The sequence below is a fragment of the Triturus cristatus genome, chromosome 4_2 (genome assembly GCF_964204655.1).
Source record: "Triturus cristatus chromosome 4_2, aTriCri1.1, whole genome shotgun sequence".
In the NCBI taxonomy this organism is placed as follows: domain Eukaryota; kingdom Metazoa; phylum Chordata; class Amphibia; order Caudata; family Salamandridae; genus Triturus; species Triturus cristatus.
In genome coordinates this window covers 267825201-267846604 of record NC_140586.1, presented here as the reverse complement: position 1 = coordinate 267846604, position 21404 = coordinate 267825201, and the positions used below count along the sequence as shown (strand labels likewise).

General features: G+C 44.2%; 1 protein-coding gene across 1 annotated transcript in view; it reads left to right on the top strand.

Annotated features, from left to right (window-relative positions):
- Window positions 1-21404, top strand: part of LOC146833607 (cytochrome P450 2D6-like) — a 251268-nt gene that overhangs the window by 121736 nt on the left and 108128 nt on the right. The window contains exon 3 of the mRNA XM_085601484.1: window positions 6451-6603. Within this exon, the coding sequence (XP_085457610.1) occupies window positions 6451-6603 (153 nt within the window). The remainder of the gene's footprint in view (window positions 1-6450; window positions 6604-21404) is intronic.

Here is a 21404-nt window from a genome sequence, read left to right as displayed (position 1 = left end):
TTTCTATGTGTGCTGCATTCTGCAGCAGGTTCTGTGCCAGCTCAAGGAAAGGACAGGTATGCAGCGTATAATGTTAAATACGGGACATTCCTGCCCTTTCCCTTTCACACAACGCAGTGTAGCACGGTAGCTTGCTGCATTGAGCTGCGCTACATGACAATTTGATAAACATGCCCCCCCAGTGCTTAATTTGTAAAAGAATGAGCGCTGGTGCTCACATTTCAGCTTAGAAGCCCGCGGCTGATGCAATTACATGTCATCGCTTCGAATACCACGGCTGCATAGTGTGGAATCCACCTTAGGCCGTTTTAATCCACTATCAGACACTCCCAGACCCTTTCTCTCGCTCCTGCATTCTCCTTTTTATTGGTATTTCCGTCTTTCTCATGGTCTTCCTTTCCCCTTTGTGTGTTTTTTCCTCTCTTGTTTGCAGTCAGTATCTGATGAGGATAAATGAGTTCCCAGACCACAAAAATAACTGCTGGTGCCCTCACGGCAACCACAGGCTCTAAAGTAACCACTGGTTATACGATGCATTCAGCGGAATTTATCATTTTTGCTCTGAGCCATAGTCCATGTTGCCTTTCACAATAACAGCCTCAGTGTGGTTATCTACTTCCCAAAGGTACATATGATTTTGGCTACAATAGTTTTTTGGGTTAATATTTTAATTCCTGGAATTTCATCTTTTTCTTTTTACACCGTCTAGGGTTGCTGCTGGCCATGATTTATTCTCTTCAAAATGCGCTCCTACATACTGAAGTTAGTTGTATTTATTTTTCTTCAAAACGGACTTCGGAATTTTATTGCATGATATATTGCTTGCGGTTTACTCCTGGCTCCTTCACTTGAAATATTGCCTTTGGAGCAAAATGAAGTTAACATGATAAAAAATAAATATTTAACGGAAAAAAAACGCAAGCGACCTGTCAAGAAGATCCCTAACATATTTGTAATTCCTTTAGGGGTGTGTCAGAGTGAAACCGCAGTTTTTCAGGTTCAACTAAAACAGTTATCCTTAATTTAAGACTGAAGAGGTTAATGCTTATTAGGTCTCGCATAGGCAGCGAATGCTGCCTCTACGAGGCATTAAGTAATCAGTATGTTGGGGTGACGCTCCACCTCTTGGCTGTCTTTTCTGTTGCTGCTTCCCATTCGTTTTACTTAGTCATTGCTCTTGTTAGGTGTTTTTTAATTGGCGGTTGATGCGATACTTACTTCGGTTTAGACAGGAAGCAGCAGCGCCTAACTACTGTGTTCGTCCGCGCTCTAAGCGCAATTATCGTCCGCTTTTCGGTGTGCACTATATTCTCTTAGGCGGCCACGCGCGCTTTCACTTTCGATGCTGGTAGGATACTTGTGACTTCTCGCTCCGTGCCAGGCTCTCTCGCAGCTGCCGTTTCCCACCCCCCTTGCTAATTTTGTGGAGTTTCCCTCTTCTCGTGCACCCAGTGACAGAACTTCCCACTCAAATAGAGTATGTTTCCTCGCGGGTGCGAGCTCGCACTGAAAACAGTCTACCCCGCCTTCTGGAAAATTCACTTTCCAAGGTTTCCCTGAGCCCAGATGGATCTCGCAACCCCTCATTTCTCACAACTACCTAAAAGGCGCTTAAGTCACGCCTTTCTTGAGAAACCCCTTCTGTGGAGATCTGCGTGTGATCATTTTTGAGAAGTGTGGGAAAGTAACATTTGGCAAGTACATATGACAGAAAGTTCACGGGTAATCATTACCTGTTAACTTTCCGCCATATTGACCAAATTGGGCTTTTTTTGTCAGAACATTCTGACAAAAAAATCCGAGTTTGGTGATTGCTGGTGCTACGTCTTCTTTACGTCACCTATAGGAAAGTACAGCAATAGACTTTAGCGGAAGGGTGCTTTACAGAGGAAGGGACACTTTATAAATTCCATTCCAGCACCATCGCAATGTAAGCATGGCATAGCGCCGAGCGCACAGTGTTCTCTTGGGTACCCAGCACCAGTGTAAAGCAGCACTCACCAGCACGCGTTGCAGTAAGCTTATCATGGTCTCAAGTATCCCGAGGTCGCCCTCCAGCTGGGCTCGCGGTGAGTCCCTGCCGTTAATGTTTCTCTAAGGTGAGACATTATTCAAGCCGCGTCGTCACCGCAGGAGTTAAAAGCAGACATGCCAACCCTCCCGATTCAGGCGGAAGACTACCGATTTGAAGGCTAGTCTCCCGTCTTCCGATTCATGCATCTAGAAACCCGATCTTTACAGGCGAATAAACGGCCCGCTGCTGTCTGCGAAGGAAAAGACTCACCCCTTATCTCTATTGTTTCCAGCTCCTGCACACAACCGGCTTTCACTTCAATAAAGATAAGGCAAAAGGAGGGCTCCCCTGCTGCTCTCACAGTGGAAGCTTCCTCATGGAGACAGATGACATAGAATGCTGGGGTGTTATATACACATTAATATAGTTAGAATAGTTCACGCAAATGTGATTTATTTATTTTTTACACAACTCTCATACTGGGAAGAAAAATATCTGGTTACGCTCGGCTGTGTGCTAGGAAACCTGTTGCTAAAATGTACTTTGATTATAACCTTTACGTGGCTAGAAAAAAATACACAACTGCAGCAGTGTGCATAAGCAATGGGAAAGCACAGTGAAAACAGAGGCCATGTCACACTATGAGAGCATTGTCGTTGAATCACGAAATATCTTTGTAATACACATACATGCCAAAATACCTGATTGCGGTAAGAAAATCCCGATTCCTGAAGCCAAACATAGCTTTATTATACCCATCTCCCTAATGAAATTGCCTCTGCTTCAATAGAAGTCCCTCGGTAATCCATTCTCCCGATTTTTTGTCAAAATCACCCACTTTTCGAATCTAAAATGTTGGCATCTATGGTTAAAAGGGCTGGGTCAGCCAGCGAGAAACAGGTTGTGCAGGATGTAAGTTTTAGGATTACAGAGAAGGCAAAAAAAAAAAACGCAGAACACGCTGCCATCAAGCCAGTACCTGGATCAAAGTGAAGGCCTGTCTGTGAAGTTGTCACGGGTCCTTTAATTTAACCAGATACCTTAAAACTTCTCAGACGTGTGGCCCTGTGTCCTCTCGGCCGGACTGGGCTAGGCCCAAATCACGAGACCCAGATGTAAGTAGCATAAAAGCTTGCGTCGAGGACCACACCATTAGTTAGTTGGGCGGGCTGGGAATGCATAAAACAATATTGTGTGCAGTAGCGCCCTCAGTGTTCTTTGGAATTTAATATTGATGAGATAAGTGCAATAATAAATGCTTGTTTTTTATATGAAACTATGACGCTGTTTCAAAGTGATATAATTACCCAAATTAATGGCACTCAATATACTGATTTCGGAAGGAAGGTAGGCAAAGGTGGGATTGGCTAGCATTCTAACTCGATATCTGCACAGACGCTAATGACGAGGCACCTCCCTTCTTAGGCCTGGGTCACCTGTGGGGGTGAGGTATTTATTGCACCTGGGAAATTACGACACTTCGGGGTTCAGCGTTTATCAGGTGTGGAGAATTCTGAGTTGTTCTCGTGAAAATGAAAAATTACATGTGGAATTCAGTGTGCCCCAGGACACCCTTTCTTGGGCATTTTCACGCTCTATAAATGTCACTTCTTCCATCACATTGGAACTCACTGTAATTTTTGACCTGAAACATTTGACAGGTTTCTCCCGGCAAAAGTCACCAGATGGAAATGACTGCAGTGTTCACCACCACACACATCATAACTGCACTCCCTGTGCAAAACTAGGTTGGAGGAGGGATCCGAGTTTAGAAGCTCACTCGAAATGTGGCCCTTACTCGAGTGCAAACATTGAAACATGGTGAATGTCGTGTTACATAAAAGATGTCCTACAGGTTCTTGTCACACCTGGGAATATTTTACTTTGTGACATTGCTGGGTGGGCCCTGTCAAGGAACTAGTTGGAATTCCTCAGTCATGGTCAGGGTATGATACCCTGATCCCAACCCAGCACTGGCAACCCCTAGAAAAGTGCGCCCGATGCCGCCCATTTCCAGCTGTAGGGTGACTTCCTTCTCCTACATCCTTCATAAAGTGTGGGACGTCTGCCACTGCACATCAGAGCCTCCTCGTCACTCCTGGAATTCTACAAGAAGCTGAATGAGTGGCTGTCGAGTGGTCCCACTAGGCACCTGGTGTGACTACACTCACACCTGCTCATCGCTAGGATACCCCCCCCTTGGTGATAGTGTTATGTTATGTTATGACATTTGTAGAGGGCATGGCTGCCTCAGCAACAGGGCGTCCCACCACTAATCTCGACAGAGCGCCAACTGTAGGGAGAGATAGGATGACTGAGCCAGCAGAGCGCCACATAAACTGAATGTTACCGTCGCACACAGTGTGACCACTTCAGATCAATGCCTCTTGCCTTTGTGGAACAGAAATCATAGCATCTAGTAAGGAGCCGCGCATAAAAGAAACCCATTCAGGCATGCTTTTGTTACCATGGTGGCTGCTCTGACACAGCCTGGCACCACCAGTATTATCTTTTGAAATGAAATACTTTCCCTTTACTCAATTACTTGTGGAAAACTCCAGCATGGGCAGAAACCAGCAGCAAAGTACTCATGACCAGTATTCAGGTGAGGACAAGCATTTGTAATGCAATAGGTCTTGCATTTGCGATAGTTTAAGCTATTGGCATCGTAAATGACAATACCCGTTATTTATCTGTTTTCAAAACCAATACATAAATAAAAGGCATTGTTATTTACAATGCCAATAGCTCTATCTTTGGCAAATGCGAGACCTATTGCATTGCAAATGCTTGTTTTTTTAGATGGTAATACAACCTAGGGCCCGATTACGATGCCATAGGAAATGGCGCTGACCCTCGGTCGACGCTGTTCCTACAGCATTGTGATCTCCTGTTCAGATTCATTTCAGATTAATTTCCGACTGGCCCATTTGGATGGAGTTGATCAGAAATTAATGCAAACCGGATTTCCGAATGGCTTCCGACGGGCTCGGAGGACCTGTCTGCCATTCGGAAATCCTACTGTAATCCCAAGGGTGGCTTTTTATGCCAGAGGGATTACAATGTCTGATTCCAACAGCCTTCCTGTGCCTGCCTTTCCGACACAGAAAGACTGTAGGAAGTCGACTTTGGGTCCCCAGCAGGACCTCCCATGGGTGCAAGGCCTCCGGATGGTGGATCCCTGCACCCGTGCCCGCGGCAGGCACCTTAATGTGCCTGCAATGGGCTGCAGGGATGAACTGCATCTCTTCCCTTTACACTGAGAGCATGCATTCCGGTTGCAATGCATGCTCCCATTGTAAAGAATAGGAGTCAATCAATCAATCACATAGTTTGTAAAGCGCACTACATACCTGGGAGGGTTTCAAGGCGCTGGGGGGGGGGGGTGTTGCTGAGTGCAAACCGAACAGTGTTCGGTCGCATCCTAATTGCTAGGTTGGGACCGCCGACAGGAGGTCGGTCGGTCCCAGTACCCAAACAATGTTGGACTGACTCAGGTCTGTCCGGCATCATAGTCGGACCCTTAGGGTTCACATTTTCAATTTATCACATGTCCGGTGTGGCTGGCAAATGCTGTGGTTGTTGAACACCAGAGCCTCTAAATAAGTTGTCCCCAAAAATTAGTACAGGGTCCTACACCTGCAACCACTGGCACAAAGAAAGCACCACAAGAAATGTTTCGTATAGGTTTACAAATGCAAGCAACTTTAATAAAAAATAAAGGGGCATAAGTATAAAAAAAACACGCAGTGATGCAGAATGCCTCCCTGGGGCAGAGTAGCACAGCAATTTGCGATGTGCTGTGTTTCTGTAGATTTATCAAGCTGTGCGGGCCAACAAGGTGGCCTTGCGTGGCTTGGTATATCAAACGTAAGAGTTGTGTCGCTCGTTTGCCCTGTTGCATGGTGCAAGGGCGACGCTACTCTTTAATAAATATGCCCAGAAGTTCTAAAATCATAAGGGTCCTTCCTAGCCACGATTCAGGGTTATTAGTTGCCAGAAAAGGTAGGTGAAATACATTTTGTTCCATTGTGATCACTCCTGAATTTCAATATGCATATCCTGTTTTTGGGGGAAGCGGATTGATAACAGTACCTAGGATTTTCAGAATAATCCTCTTTATTCAGTGCTTTATCTAACAATGAAATCACACCTATAAAATAGTAATTTGTTAGGCTCCATTTGTTTTCTTTTTTTAATGTAAGTATACTACTTAAATCTTTGCCTATCTCCGTTGACAAAAATTACATGCAATTGCTTTGTCAGTGCCTCATTTTGTCCATTATGACTCTAACTTGCATTTTAGGGAATAAATAAGATTTACATATCTATGTTTCCATACTTTCCTCATGCATGTTTTCTTTTATTTCATTATCATATTTTATTTCATATGACTGCTCGTATGCTGAGTATTTTGTTTTGTTTTCATTCTACAGGAGTGGTGTTTGCAAGATATGGTCAGTCGTGGAAGGATGTTAGGAGGTTTTCACTCTCCACTCTGAGAGACTTTGGGCTGGGAAAGAAGTCCCTGGCAGAGAGAGTGACGGAAGAGGCTGGATTTCTCTGCTCTGTATTCAAGTCCAAGGATGGTAAGTTTCTACCAGTGAAGAGCATCACACTCTCCAGCAAATCACTTGGCAGCATGTCTCCCTGTGCTAGAAGATTGTTGCAAGGATGCAATTGGAGGTCACCAGAGAATGCAACTCTTAACTCTGGCTTTGCGACCTCGGATTTACAGATAGCAAGGACGGTGGAAGGGAAGAACCCAAACAGGTCTCTCCTAGACCAGTGTTTACTTTCTGTTGTTTCATCCTCCTTGCCCCCAGCCCATCAGCATTAAAATAAGGATGCTATGGGAACAAGAGATAAACAAAACCCAACTCTTCTTCTTTTCTAGCCCCTTAGCTTCATCCTATTTACCCCAAAGTAAGTGGGGTGAGGACAAGAGTGAAAACATTTCCCCTCTCTCTCTCACCTCACCACACAGTGGCAAAGGGAGTAAAAGTGAGGCAAAGATGAGCCTAACTCTGCCACCATTAGGAGACCATGAAGGACAGATAAGATGGAAGGCCTAAACAGTTTAAGCTTCTTCTTTTGTACTTATGCTGCACCAAAGCAAGAACAGCCCTATTAATGAGAGTTCCTCTTTCCCTGGTACTGCAGTGGTCCTGCAGAACCTGCTAACCTTCCACCATGGGATGCACTGGAGTGGCTCTCAGTCTCAGTACTGGTACCGAGTTAGAGTGGGAAAGGTAGAAATTCTGGTGACAGAGCTATACTGAGCTCTCCTTTGCCTGTCATTGCCTCAGGTACTGGCATGCCCGACTGCTCAGGGCCCATAGGCACTGCTTGGGAACAGAAGGAAAAACGTGGGTGAACGAGGCTATAACTAGGTATCTGATCTTCCACTATGAATAGAAGACTGTGCTTAGGCATTTGAGGTAGTCCCTGGGCATAAATTGCATTAGCTTTGTATAAACCTGTACATGCTTTGCATAAGTCTGTATATGTGCAAAGGTACCTGGGTTTAAAGGGACTACAATAGACATAATACTCTATTACAAGTAACTTTGTTGATAATATGCGGCTATACTTAGCTAATGAGTGTGTACATGTACATACATGATGGCCGTGTCTATATATGATTTTTGTGTCTGCACATTTGAGACTGTGGCTGGGCATTGAAGGCTGTGTGTGAGGCTGAAACTGTCTATTTGCTATGTGATGGTGTACCTGAACACATATGGCTCTTTTTGGTATTGTATGCTTGTGTCAGGTACATGATGGTTGTATCTAGCCTTAGTTGTTGTGTCCTTAGCATGTTAAGGATGCACCCCAAGAGCATCATGTTGGTAACTTCCTATAGGGCTGCAAACTAAAGTATCTCAGCCAGTCCTGAAAGGTATGTCTTCCCAACCGCTGCCAGTCGAGGAACTGAAGGGAACCATGGAGACAACGCTGGAGAGTCTCCAGAAACTCAGCAAAGAGCTAGGCGAGCTTTAAAGCTGAAGAAAACATCATACTCAGCTCCCTACTGAAGGAAAAGTGCAAAAATGGGTCTGTTGCACCAGGTGGCAAAACAAACAATTAGTAATGTGTGCAAAGTGTGTGAAATGTCGCCCAGCCCTCTTCTCTATAGGTGAGGGACCGTCATGAGACCGGTGTGCTGTAAGAAGGAAGATCGAGATTCCTCTCCCCAGAACATAATCACAGCTGTACTTTTCATATGAAACCACAACAGACCACTATACTTGCGTTAGAGAATGTAACTATTCTCTGGCCGTATTTATTAAACCTCATAAACACGACATAAAAAATTAACTGGTGCCATACAAAATTATACAAAATAATATTTTAAAAGAAGAATCCTCTGGAGTCCAGGGGCAGCATGTACCGGCAATCCTCAGGGGCAGGCAGGCCGCAACGTGACTAGTTGGCAGATCTACCGCCTTTTAAGCTGTCCTGTCGCCCCTGCGAGCTGCCTCGGTAGCCCCCGTTGCCCCTCCCAGGCAACCAATCGTTGCCATTGGCGGGAAACTTACCTGTGAAAATCGAAATGCGCGGCCACTGATGGGCCTCTGCCTCCAACTGGTCCATACCGGCCCGCACCCGTCTCTGGGGCCTGCGAGGGGGGGGGGGGTGTGGCCCCTTTGTTCATTCGTCTCTTAAGAATTACTGAGAATGTTCAGTTGGGAGTGGAAATCATCCTTACAGCAGTAGCTACATCCACTCAAGTGACATTTAATTCCAGGACAACTCGTCTGAAAACTATACTGACTGAAGTGTATTCATATTAGCTGACACTGACTGCTGTAGAATCCTGAGTAAACTCAGGTTCCATAGACTTGTTGCAGGTGCACACTGGGCACTCAGTGATTGTCGGACTCTCATATTTTGTAGGGGTAATAAGGGCAACACATGGACTGCTTGGTCTTAAATGATGCCTTGTCAAAAATGCTTATGTTCTAACTGTTAAAACACGGCCTATCCATGTATTTCAGGATAGCATCACTGTATCTGCCTCTGTAAATTCCAGCACCCTGTTTGATTGTTCCCCTGCTTCTTTATTTCACACAGACTGGAGCAGAGGAGGATATGATCCTCAGTTTGTTGGCATGTTGTGGTGTTTTCGTGTACGTTGTTTTGGTCTTACATTAGAGATACATGCTTGATCTGAGCATTGCTTGATCTAAGTGAAATCATTTCATATGGAGACAATGCGAGAGAGTCACAGGAAACTCAGCAAAGAGGTAGGTGAGCCTTTCAGCTTAGGAAAACACCACACTCAAACCCCTACGGAAGGAAAAGGGCAAACATTGTGCTGTTGCTCCAGGTGGCAAAACAAACAAATAGCAATGTGTATAACGTGTGTAAATGTCACCTGAGCCCAGCTTTCTTCTCTGTTTGACTCTTCAGAATTGCTGAGAATGTTCAGTAAGGAGTGCAAATTCATCCTTACAGCGTTAATTGATGATGTGATCCGCTTTTTGGTGGCTTGTGGTGGGTGTTGTATTGCAGGTTGTTTTGGTCCTACTCTAGAGATGAATGCTTGATCTTAGCATTGCATGATCTAAATGCACCATTTCCCACAGAAAGTATGGGAGTTCTCTTTAACTGCAGCTTGTGTCAAGGGGGTCTTGCTTTATCTGGCTAGACCAGGCGGGTTTTACTACAGTGAGTAAGACAGGAAAAGGCTAGGAGATAGCTGGGTGTGGAGGTAATTGACTCTGGGGTTGTATGTGTCAAAGTCATCTACTTCTAGTCAGAGTTGCCAGGGTTTGGATTTAACCAGGGTTGTAGTTCCTCTAATCTGGATTTCTCTGGGTGCATCTGGGCCTTGAGCTGCCTAGGTCTAGAATGTGTTGTTTTTGGAGTTGGTTGTGTCTAGGTGTAGCCGAGTCGGGAGGTAGGTAGGTACAGATGTAATTGTGTGTTATGACATTGTGGCCAGCAGAGGGGGAGAGGGTTGGGTGCTGCAGTGCAGTGTTGTTGGAGTGTGATGTCTGAACAGGTGACTATCACTGTATGATACCTTGCACGATGATGCCCCAGGCCCTGAAGCTGTTGATGTTTATTGACCCCTGACGCAGTCCTGCCCTCCTGTGTGAACAAGCTCATGGGATGTGTGATCCTACTGTTAAAAGAGTACCACCACCAAGCAAGACACAACACTATGTGGAAGGTAGCTGTGTTTAGAGTGTGCTGCGTCTGGTGGCAGCTGTGTCTTGTGGCAGCTGAGGACAACTGCTTCTGGGACAAGCTGCATCAGGAAATGTGTCTTTCTAGGTTCTGTTGAGTCTGACGTATCCTTGGTAAAAAAAACAACACATATGTCCACAAGCCAGGCAGGGATCTTTGACCTGTAGGGGACTTCAATGGGACACCAACCAAGGAAATAGGAAGGTTGGGTAGACTTCATGAATGGATTGGTAAAAATGGTGGAAGTGTGCACAGCTTGTGTGACTGCTTTAGCCTGTGTGAACTTTCTGAAGTGTTGTCTCTTAGATGCAGAGTGTTGGTGACATATGGACGGCTAGTGTTTCTCAGGGTTAACGGGTGGTGTTTTTCTGCGTGCGGTTACACAAACTCACCCTGAGGAAATCGTCCTTCTGTAGCTTAATACCCTATTTATTTTTATTTTTTTCAGAAGTCATGAATAATGAGATCATCTTAATCTAAGCGCTCTGTGTTTGCTTTCGTCGCAGCAGCAGGGCGCATATTTAGGGGCAGATTTAAAAGTCCCTTGCGCCACTTTTGCGTCACTTTTCCCATGTTAAAAATGACGCAAAAGTGGGGCAAGGGGCTTGTAAATCTGCCCCTCACTCTGCAGTAGAAAATATGCACTCTGGTGACCCGGCTCCCTCGCGGCAGCCGGGTCACGTTGTGTTTACTCTGCTTCACTTGTCGCCCTCCCGAGGATATCATTCCCATAAGAGAGGAGGCTGGCACCGTATACCAGACTGGCAGATACCCGAGGTCCGACCGTTCATCCGGCCTACCCCCGTGCCCGGCTCTCGCAGGCAGCAGTGCCAGGGTGCAGGGGAAGGGAGGCAGTGCCGCACATTGCCGTTGCCCGGGCTTGCCAGGGACCGTGTGGGTTGCTTTTCGCCCCTGGCTATGCCTTTTGTCTGGGCCTAAGAAATGAAGTAAAGATATAAAACTCGGAAAGCACGTGGCGTGGCGTGGCTGCTGCTGATGTGAAGGGATATTTCCAGTGCTGTGTAACTCGCCTTGGCAGCTGTCTCGGGGCTGGAGTTCCCGATTCCTCCCCGGCCCTCACCCTTGACCCTGGCAGACAGCAGCCCATTCTCTGCGGCGCATACAGTATGTGATGCCCCGACTTGACTTTCACCAAAAGTAACTTTACACTGGACGCGCTTGCACTGCGAAGAGCGGGTGGGCATCGCGGTTGGGTAGCGTCTGCACACAGGGAGGCAACATCTGAGGAGGGGGAAATCTAGCTTGCTTTTCTTACTTTCCATCTGCCTACTCGTACCCCAACAACCCTCTGTAGTTTTTTTCTTTCAATAACTATCCTCTTTTAATTGCTCTATCGTTTGTACTTTTTTTATTTGTGTTACTTTTTGTGTTTCTTCATTCAGAATCAAACAGGGAAACGTATGTTGTTTGTGTTTTTTGGATATCCAAAAACAAACTACACATGTGTTTGAACACTGGCTATGTTTTCAAATTGTCAGCCACAAACAACGTTGAAAGACATTTAGGCCCTACGAACAATTTCTTCTAGCAATTTTTCCAACTTTTGCAAGGTATTTTGCAGGCTTACTTTTATTTTATTTTTTATGCCTACTATAGTCAAGGTCAATTTCACCTGGTCTTCAGGCGTTATTTCAATATTTTTTCTATGCTGAGTTTGGTACCCTACACTTTCTTCCTTCATTTCTGTCTATTTTTCACTTCCTTCTTGGTTGCACGCTTCTCCCTTTTCTTTCTTTCTTTCTTTCTTTCTTTCTTTCTTTCTTTCTTTCTTTCTTTCTTTCTTTCTTTCTTTCTTTCTTTCTTTCTTTCTTTCTTTCATTCTTTCTTTCTTTCTTTCTTTCTTTCTTCCTTCCTTCCTTCCTTCCTTCCTTCCTTCCTGTTTACACACAGATACTCAACAGCAGAAGCCAAGTTTAAGCTTAACAATATTTCAGGTTCACTTCTCACACCACAGACTGTACTTTGTGGCGCCTGGGCAAATGTTTGTGAGTACCTATGTCCTACATGAACACATTTCCTGAGGAGGCGTTCTTATATTTTATATCACGTTTCCATTTTACAAGTTGTTTGAATGTTTCCTTGTTATGGCTTTCAAAGTGTAGTTGGGCTCCGGCATAGTCTAATCACTGCTTATAAATGCCCAGGAAGCCGGAGATAATAATGAGAAGAAACTGAGCATTGGGCTGGCCTTGGCAGAGGGCCTAGAGGTCCTCGATCACATTAACATGGAGCCCTCCTTGAGTGCGGCTGCAGTGTTAGGATGGATTTCAGCCTTTTGCTGCTCTTCGCTCGAAGATTGGATACTGATGGCAGACAGATTGAATGTTTCTGGCTTCTATTCGCTAAATAATGTGCTTAACCCTTGCTCAGGGGACAAGGCCTTCGGGGAACTTGCAATGTTCTTGGAAAGTGCTCACCGCTCTTGGTGAAGAGAAGAATTGATTTATTATTGTGTGCACTTTTTGCAAGGTTTTTGGGTTGAAAATGAGTCTTCTCCCATCAGAAGCAGGCACTAGGATGTAATCCGGCCTTGACTATAGGACTGAAGTTAGTATAAGAAAGTGGGTCAAAAGAGGTGCAAAGTATAGATTCCACGGGCTCAATGTGCAAACTTGAAAGCAGTGCTTCTAAGCTTCTTAGAGTCACAACCCAATTTTTAGAAAGATAAACTTTCACAACCCATCTAACTTTTTTAAGTTCAAGAAATGTTTATTGGCAAATATAAAGGTGTCTATAAAGAATACACAGCAGTAACCTTATACAGAAATATCCAGAAAAAGCATAGGTGCGAATATACGAATCGGACTTGTAAATGACAATAAATAAGATACAAATAGTGCATGTAAAATCTGAGTATCAATAAATTATAACAGAAATAAATTATAAAAGAAAATAGGAACAATTAGGGAATCAAGGGGGTTTAAAAACTTCCTGTTGTGATGGTTGTGGCTGAGAAAACCTTTTAGCACTTGCATCAAGAAATATTTTAACAGGTGACCATAAATCCAAACGTTTCGTTGCCAAGGTTATAGGGTAAACAAAAGGAGTATCTAACCTATGGTTGTGACAAACAGTGTACCACCAAGCTCTGTAAGAAATGTTTGTAACATCTTTCCAATTTATAGTACTTTGTTGAAAGGCGACAGCTAATAACAAATCAATAATTTTAACATTAAACATCATGTTTTCCCAAACAGGTGAGAGGCTTCCTGCGAAGATGCTGGCGGAGGAAAAGGGAAGCTTAGTGTCAAAAATTAAGTTGATTTGAGACCATACTTGTTTCCAGAAAAAACATACAGGTACACAGGAGAATAACATGTGGAATAGATCAGCGTTCAGAGATGAACAAGTCCAACAAGTGTCTGACACAGTTAAAGAACGTTTGCTTAGAGCGTGCGGTGATAATAAAAGTCTGTTGTATACAAAAAACAATGTTTGCGTTGTGTTTGCTGCCCTAGAGGATTTACGTAATTTAATCCATAGGTTCTTCCATAAAAGAAGTGGCCAAGAGGTCTGAAAATCATGTTCCCACGCCTCCTCTATTATAGAATTCTGCCTTATAGTAGCAGTATCTTGTAGAAAACTGTATATAGTGGAAGCTTTAGGTGTGCTTTTTAACAGTGTGTGCAATTGTGAAAGGGAGTGAGGGCTATCAGAGATAATAGGTGTGGTAGATACTTGGGTATAAGTAGTCATCACGTCTTCCTTTAAGAGATTGTATTTAGTAATGAATGAGGTAGGCAGGTTATACAATTGACTAAGGGCCATATGTAGGTAAATAATTTTTACCGATTCATAAATACCGAATTTTACCGAATCGGTTTTTAAGAATCGGTAAGTTATATGTAGGTCAACAATCGGTAAACATTACCGATTCGGTAATATTTGGTAAACATGAATCGGAATTTACCGAATCGGTAAATACCGAAGTGGTATTTTCCGAATCGGTAAATACCGAAGTGGTATTTACCGAATCGGTAATTACCGAATCGGTAAATACCGAATCGGTAGTTCAAAAACACATGACTTGAATCAGCCAATCCTGTGCTACCTAAACCCCACCCAACCAGGAAGTGGCCACACCCAGGCAGGTGCACACAATCAGCAGACTCTGGAGAGGCTGGGAGTGCTGAGGAGAGGAACAGAGCAACTGCCTGATTCAGCCCTGGAAACTGCAACAATGGCCAGCCAGGACACAGAGAGGGAAGGAGGGGAGAGGAAGCGAAAGCTGAAATTCAGCCAAAAGGAGCTGCAAGTACTGGTGGAGGAGGTCGTGAAGCAGCACCAGAAGCTTTTTGGCAAACAGTCTGAGTCAGGTGAATGCCATGGGAGTGACCCCCCGGGACATCGATGTCCTCAAGAAGCGGTGGTACGACATCCGTATCATCACGAAGAGGAAGGTGGCAGAATTGAGAAAAGAGGCCAGCCAGACAGGAGGTGGACGCAACAGGGCAACAGCCGTGACAGAACTGGAGGAGCTAGTGGAGACAACCATTGAGCCAGAAAGCATCGTGGGGATTGGGGACGCTGACAGCTCCGGCAGAGGCACCTCCAAACAAGGTAAGACGCTTGCACAGCAATGTGCCCCCCCCTACCCCTATCCCAACTCCCCAAATGTGCAATGAGAATCCCACTCCAGTACAGGTGTTAGTGCATGCTAGCAATGCATCATGGGAGATGTAGTCCCTGAAAGCCCAAACATGATACGATTAGCACGGAATAACAGGGCATGTGACACACAGTAGCGAGAAGCAGGCAGAGGACATTGAGATACTGTTTAGAAAATGTTTTGTCATGTCAGCAAATCAATGCTTCAGGTACACTTAGCTGATGTCACTTTTCTGTCCACAGGCACTACTGTGCACAGAACTGCCCATGACAAGGGAGAGAGGGCACACCACAAACACAGCGCGGAGAAGGCCACCACCAGCACTGCCCAGGGAACGGCACCACAGGCAGTCACACCACCCCAGCCAGCATCGCCGCTCCAGCCAGCATCCCCACTCCTGCAGGTGTCACCACCATCTTCACCACCTGCATTGCACAGGTTGAGGAGGCGTCCTGCTGCCAGGTTGGATGTGACAGACTCATCGTCTGAAGACTCGAGGGGGGCGGAAACGTCCACTGTACCCCAGGATGTAACCCATGCCAGTGTGCCTTCCGACTCTGAGGGAGCACACACAGGTGGCAGACGGCGCCGCAGGGCTCGGCCGCAGAGTCCACCTCCCCTAGGACTGGGCCATGGAGTCTCCTCAGGACTTGAGGCCACCATGGTGAAAATCCAACGCATCCAGGCAGGGGCAATGGTGTCCGTACAGCGACAAATGCGTGGCCTCAATGAGACTTTTGTAAACATTGACAAGGGCATCAGCGCCATGGCAGGGGGAATGGCTGAGATGGCAGCGGGCATGCGGGACATGTCCCAGTCCATCATGCTGCTGTGCTCAAAGTATGATGAGGACAGGGCAGCACGGCTCAGGGGACATCAGAGAAAGGATCTGACCTCAAGGGCAGTGAACCGGCTGGCGACTGCCACTTCGCTGCTCTGCAGGCGCTCTGTGGCGATGCAGGAGGGCCTTGCGCACTGCAGCACAGATGTGTCCAGGGGGATGGTGAGGGTCACGAGTGCACTAGAAGTGCTGCTCACCAGCCAGTCTGCAACAACTGGCGCTTTGGATGCTGGTGACACAGAAGACATGACCAGCAGGAGCAGCATAACCCCCCCTGTCCCAGACACACGTCGGAGCAGCAGGCGGCAAGGTGGTGCCACTGGTACCCCAGCCAGTGAGGACGCTCACTCAATGCCATCCCGCACTGGTGCGCGTGGGTGCAAACATTAATGCGTCAGGAAAAACAATGACACTATTGGGTGAAGTAACCCTTAACTGACATAAGTTTATTTCTTAATGTTGATGGAATAGGTTTCCCTTTGTGTCGTGGCGTAGTGCTGCCTGATTAAACTACGTTATGGCATCCGACTACTGGCTGTGTCCCCTTACTCATTCAGAAATAGTTGCATGTGATCTCTGCCTGTCTCACTCTCCCATCTGTTGCTGTTGGCACTCCTGCTGCGTTGGCCTCTGGCTGTGCAGACTCATCATCATTGTCCTCAATATATGTCATTTCGACCTCTGTACCTCTCTTCGTGGCAAGGTTGTGCAGCATTGCACAAGTGGCAATTATCTTGCAGCAGAGGATGGGTGTGTACTGGCATGCACCTCCGATTTTATGGAGGCAGCGGAACCTGCTCTTCAATAGTCCAAACATGCGCTCCACCACATTGCGTGTAGATTTGTGTGCCACATTATATCGTCTCTCACTCTGGGTTGATGGGTGTAGGTAGGGAGTGAGGATGAATGACCGCACGGCATATGCACTGTCGCCTAGGTGAGTAAAAGGGAAACATCAGTCACATGCCTCAATACACTATGATTTGCACTGAGTACTATGGAGCGTCACTGTTACTTACCTAGCAGGTATCCTTCTCCAAATTCTCCCGCAAGCAGTCGTGTGTAGATCCCACTGTTCTGGAAGATGTAGGAGTCATGGGTGCTCCCAGGGAACTTCGCAACAATATCAGTGATGATGTTCCCTGCATCGCAGATTACCTGCACATTGATGGAGTGGGTGGACTTTCTGTTCCTGTAGATGTGCTCAGTGGCAGCTGGTGGGCAGATTGGGATGTGTGTGCCATCAATACAGCCAATGACATGGGGGAACTGTGCCATGTGATAAAAGTCAGTTTTAGTTTTCTGCAGTTCAGCCTGTGTGTTTGGGAAGCTGATGTAGTGTGCATTCTCTGCATGATGGCATCCAGGAACTTCCTGAAGAAAAGGGACAGGCAACTCTGGGATACACCGCCCACCGCAGCTGTAACCCCCTGGTAACTGCCAGATGCGAGTAGGTGTAGGCTGCAGAGAACCAGCACATGTGGTGGTATGGCATGCGCCCTTCTTGTTGGCTGGTCCAGGAGTGGGTGCAGGTCCCTTATCAGGTCCATGATGGTTTGGGGGTGTAGCCTGTACCTTTCATGTATCTCAGCGTCAGTCAGTTGAAAGAGTGTGAGTCGCTGTCTGTAAATGCGTTCCTCCCGTCTCCAAATCCTCAGTCCTGCTGCCTGTAGACGTAGGCGCCTTGCAATGACATACAGAGCGGCCATGTTGTCCACGCTGTTGCATTTTGGGATTGCTTATATGCACTGTTGATTCTTACCACCTGCTTTCAATCTGTGTTAATTACCGACTCTTAATTACCGAATTTCATGGATTTCTTAATTACCGAATTTACCTACATATCTTTTCCCGTTTTACCACTTCATATTTACCACTTCATATTTACCAAATCGGAAAATATGTATTTGGAAAATATGAAGCGGTATTTTAGAATTCGGTAAATATGAATCGGTATTTACCGATTCATATTTACCGAAAATGGTTTTTGGCCTCCTACATCTCACTTGACTAAATACCGGTCGGTAACGGGATATTTACCGAATTTCGGCCGTTACCGACCGGTATTTAGCTACCTACATGAGGCCCTAAGTGAGGAAAAAAATAGAAAAACTGTTTGGGAGAATAACTGGTGGATCCAAAGTAATCCTCTCTGTCTCCAAGTTTTCCAATAGAAAGGTCTGTCATGAATAAGCAAACTTTTGTATGCCAAATCGTTGAAATGAGAAAGGAATCTATAGTGTGTTGTGTAGGAGGAGATGGTGGCTGGAGGAGTTTGGAGGTCAATTTAATTATGGGGGTAGAGAGAATCTGTGGTTTGCGTGAGAAGGAAAGGTACTCTTGAAAAGAAAAGGGAGAAAGAAAGAGACGTTCAATTGAGGTCCACAAAGGGCAGTCAACTGCGGGCTCAAGTAACCAATAAGATACTTGACGTTGAAGGGAAGCTTTCTGATACGCTCGAACATCTGGAAAGTTAACTCCGCCTTCAGCCTTGGAACGAGTTAACCTCTTCAGGTTCCATAAAAAGGAAGAGAGGAGTGAATTAACCTTATTAAATGACTTCACAGGGATTGGAACTGGTATATTAGATATAGTATATAAGACTATGGGCGACAGCATCATCTTAATGGTATTTAAGCACCCTCATCAGGATAAATAGAGGGGATGCCATCTGGTGATCAAGCCTGAAAGCTTATGAAAACATTTATTCATGTGCAGTTCTACTATGTCTGAAATGTTAGCTGTAATATATAGCCCTAGGTACTTAATATGATTAGTGCTCCATGTAAAATTCGAAGCACAAAAATCCGATTTAAAAGTATATTTGGTTAAGGGCAAGATTTCGCACTTGTCATTATTTAGCTTATTTCCAGAAAGAAGGGAGTATGCTTGGACTTCAGCTAGAAAGGCAGGAATTGATTCACTTGGATTGGAAATAAAAAGCAAGATATCGTCAGCATAAGCTGAAAGTTTAATATGGCAATTAGTCATTTGGAAGCCATGTATATTTGGGTTCTGGCGTAATGTGGAGAGGAAAGGTTCTAAAGCTAGGTTAAATAAAAAGGGAGATAATGGGCAACCTTGACGAACACCTCTTCCTAAGTCAAAAAATGAAGAAACCAGACGATTGGCACAGACCGCAGCACGAGGGTTAGAGTAAAGAAGAGACATCAAAGATATGAATTTAGGGCCAAAGCCAAACCATTGAAGAGTGTAAAACAGATATGTCCACTCAACCCTGTCAAACGCTTTCTCCGCGTCTAATGCAATTGTTGCTAGGGAGTGTGTTAGGCGAGATGACTTGGACAAAATGTTAAAAAGAAGTTGGGTATTGTCTGTGATAAAACGCCCCTTAACAAAGCCTTGTTTGTTCCTTTCCCAGCAAATTTGGTAGGTAGGAATCCAGCCTAATGGCTAATGCTTTTGAAAAGATTTTGTAATCAATGTTAACCAGGGAGATAGGCCTGTAGTTATTACAGAATTTAGAGTCTTTTCCTTCCTTGGGGATGAGACAAATATGTGACTCTGAGAAGGATCCAGAGGATTTATTTAAAGAGCTAAAGAAATTCATTAAGGAGTACAATTTTGGTAAAATGATCTTGGAAAAATGGAGATAAAATTCAACAGTAAAGCCATTTGGACCCGGTGCTTTGTCTTTTTTGAGATGTTGAAGTGTGGATAGTAATTCTTGTTGAGTAATATCTGATTCCAAAGAAGATAAATCCAGGGAAGAGAGGTGAGGTTGTGGGTAGAGTCTCGGACGAATATAAAGATTTGTAGAAGGAGGAGAATTGGCTTAGAATTTCAGCATCCTTAAATTTTAAATTTAAATTAGTGTCATGTATCGATTCTATATTTAATTTGTTCTGTCTTATTTTTAAATAATTGGCCAATATTTTCCCCGCTTTATTTTTACCGCCATAGAACTTTGCACTAGATTTTGATAGGTATAGTGAGGCGTCGTCAGTAGACTTTTTGTTGAATTGCAACTTAGCATTTATAAGAGCTGTTAAGCAATCTTGTGAGTGTGAAGTATAATAAGAATGTTCTAACTTCTTAAAGTCTTGAATAAGATTTTTAGTGTGCATACAAGCATTTCTGCATTGCTTGGCAACAAAACCAATAATGAAATTGCTTGCCGAAGCTTTATAAGCATCCCATATGGTTGAAAACGGCATGTGTTCAACTTGATTGAATTCAAAATATTCATTAAAAAAATTTGTGAAAGAGGAAGTAAACTTTGGGTTTAAAAGAAGAGCATTATTAAAACGCCCTCTTTTAGGGATTGAGGATTTAGGTAAAATATCAATGCCAATCAAAACTGGAGCATGATCTGAGAGTAAAATGGGGCCAATTTCTGCGTACGTAAGCGTTTGTGAAATATTATGGGAGATAAAAATATAGTCAATTCTAGATTGAGTGTGGTGAGTAGGGGAGTAAAAGGAGTATTCCCTGGTGGTTGGATTACATAGGTGCCAAGCATCTAGAAGTTTCTGTTGACTAATAGAGTGAACAAAGGATTTATGCGGTTTATTGGAAAGAAAGGGACATCTAGAATTCCTGTCAACAAATGGGTCGAAAACTTGGTTACAGTCGCCAGCTAATACAAAATTATCTTCCATACTGTGTGTGATATGCTTGGCCAATGTAGACCAAAATGAGGGTTCACCACATGTGGGGGCATAAACATTGAGCAGAGAAACTGAAAAACCTTTTAACAGTAATTTAACACTCAGCCATCTGCCATCACCATGAGACTCTTGCGACACTAGTGAGATTGGAAGTGACTTACGACAAAGTATCATTACTCCATTACGTTTCTCCTGGAGATGAGAATACATCCTCCACCCATCCTCTTTTCAATTTTAATGATTCAGTATCTGTTAAATGAGTTTCTTGTAAAAACACCAAATCAGCATTTAATTTAGATAAATGAGTGAGGACTCTCTGTCTTTTGATAGGAGAGTTTAAACCCCTAACGTTCTATGAAATGAGCTTCAATGACATAGAAACTCAAAAACAGAATGATCCAAAACTTTAAGGCATAAATCCAATTTGTTATAGCAACAATGTATACTAATAGGAAAGAACTGAAATAAAGATAGAAACTTAGAAAAGAGAGAAGTGTGAAATGTAAAAGATGTAAACCGTGAATATAAGATGGAATTAACAAAAATACAGAAAACAAAATTGAAGGTAAAATGAGGAAGAGAGAGGGAACAGAAAAGAGTGAGTGTTAGAATAGTAAGTAACATCATGTAGAAGAGAGAATGAGACTGGATAAGAATGTAGAAGACACCAAAAGTGAAAAAGGAGGGAGATTGTAAGACAAAATAAAAAACGATAAACAAAACAAAAGACATACCTACAATGAGGGAATAAGAAAAGGGGGAAGGTGGAGCCACATGGAGCAGACGAAACATCCAGTGAAGAGTGGACCGGACCATGGAGGGGACACGCCAAAACGGAAACAAGACTGTGGAAGCAAAGAGAAATTAAATGATAAAATATTCACTAACGTATAAACTGAGTGTAAACACAGAAGAAATATAATCTTGTAACGTTAATTAACAACAACTAGAACAAGATTTAAGAGTAGAATTAATACAAACGGATAGTGACATAGATCCTTTAATCAACGAGTAAATGACAACTCAGATAAGAGACTCATATAAATCAAGTTCTGTGTGAGGAGGATTGTCCTGAAGAATCCATAAGAA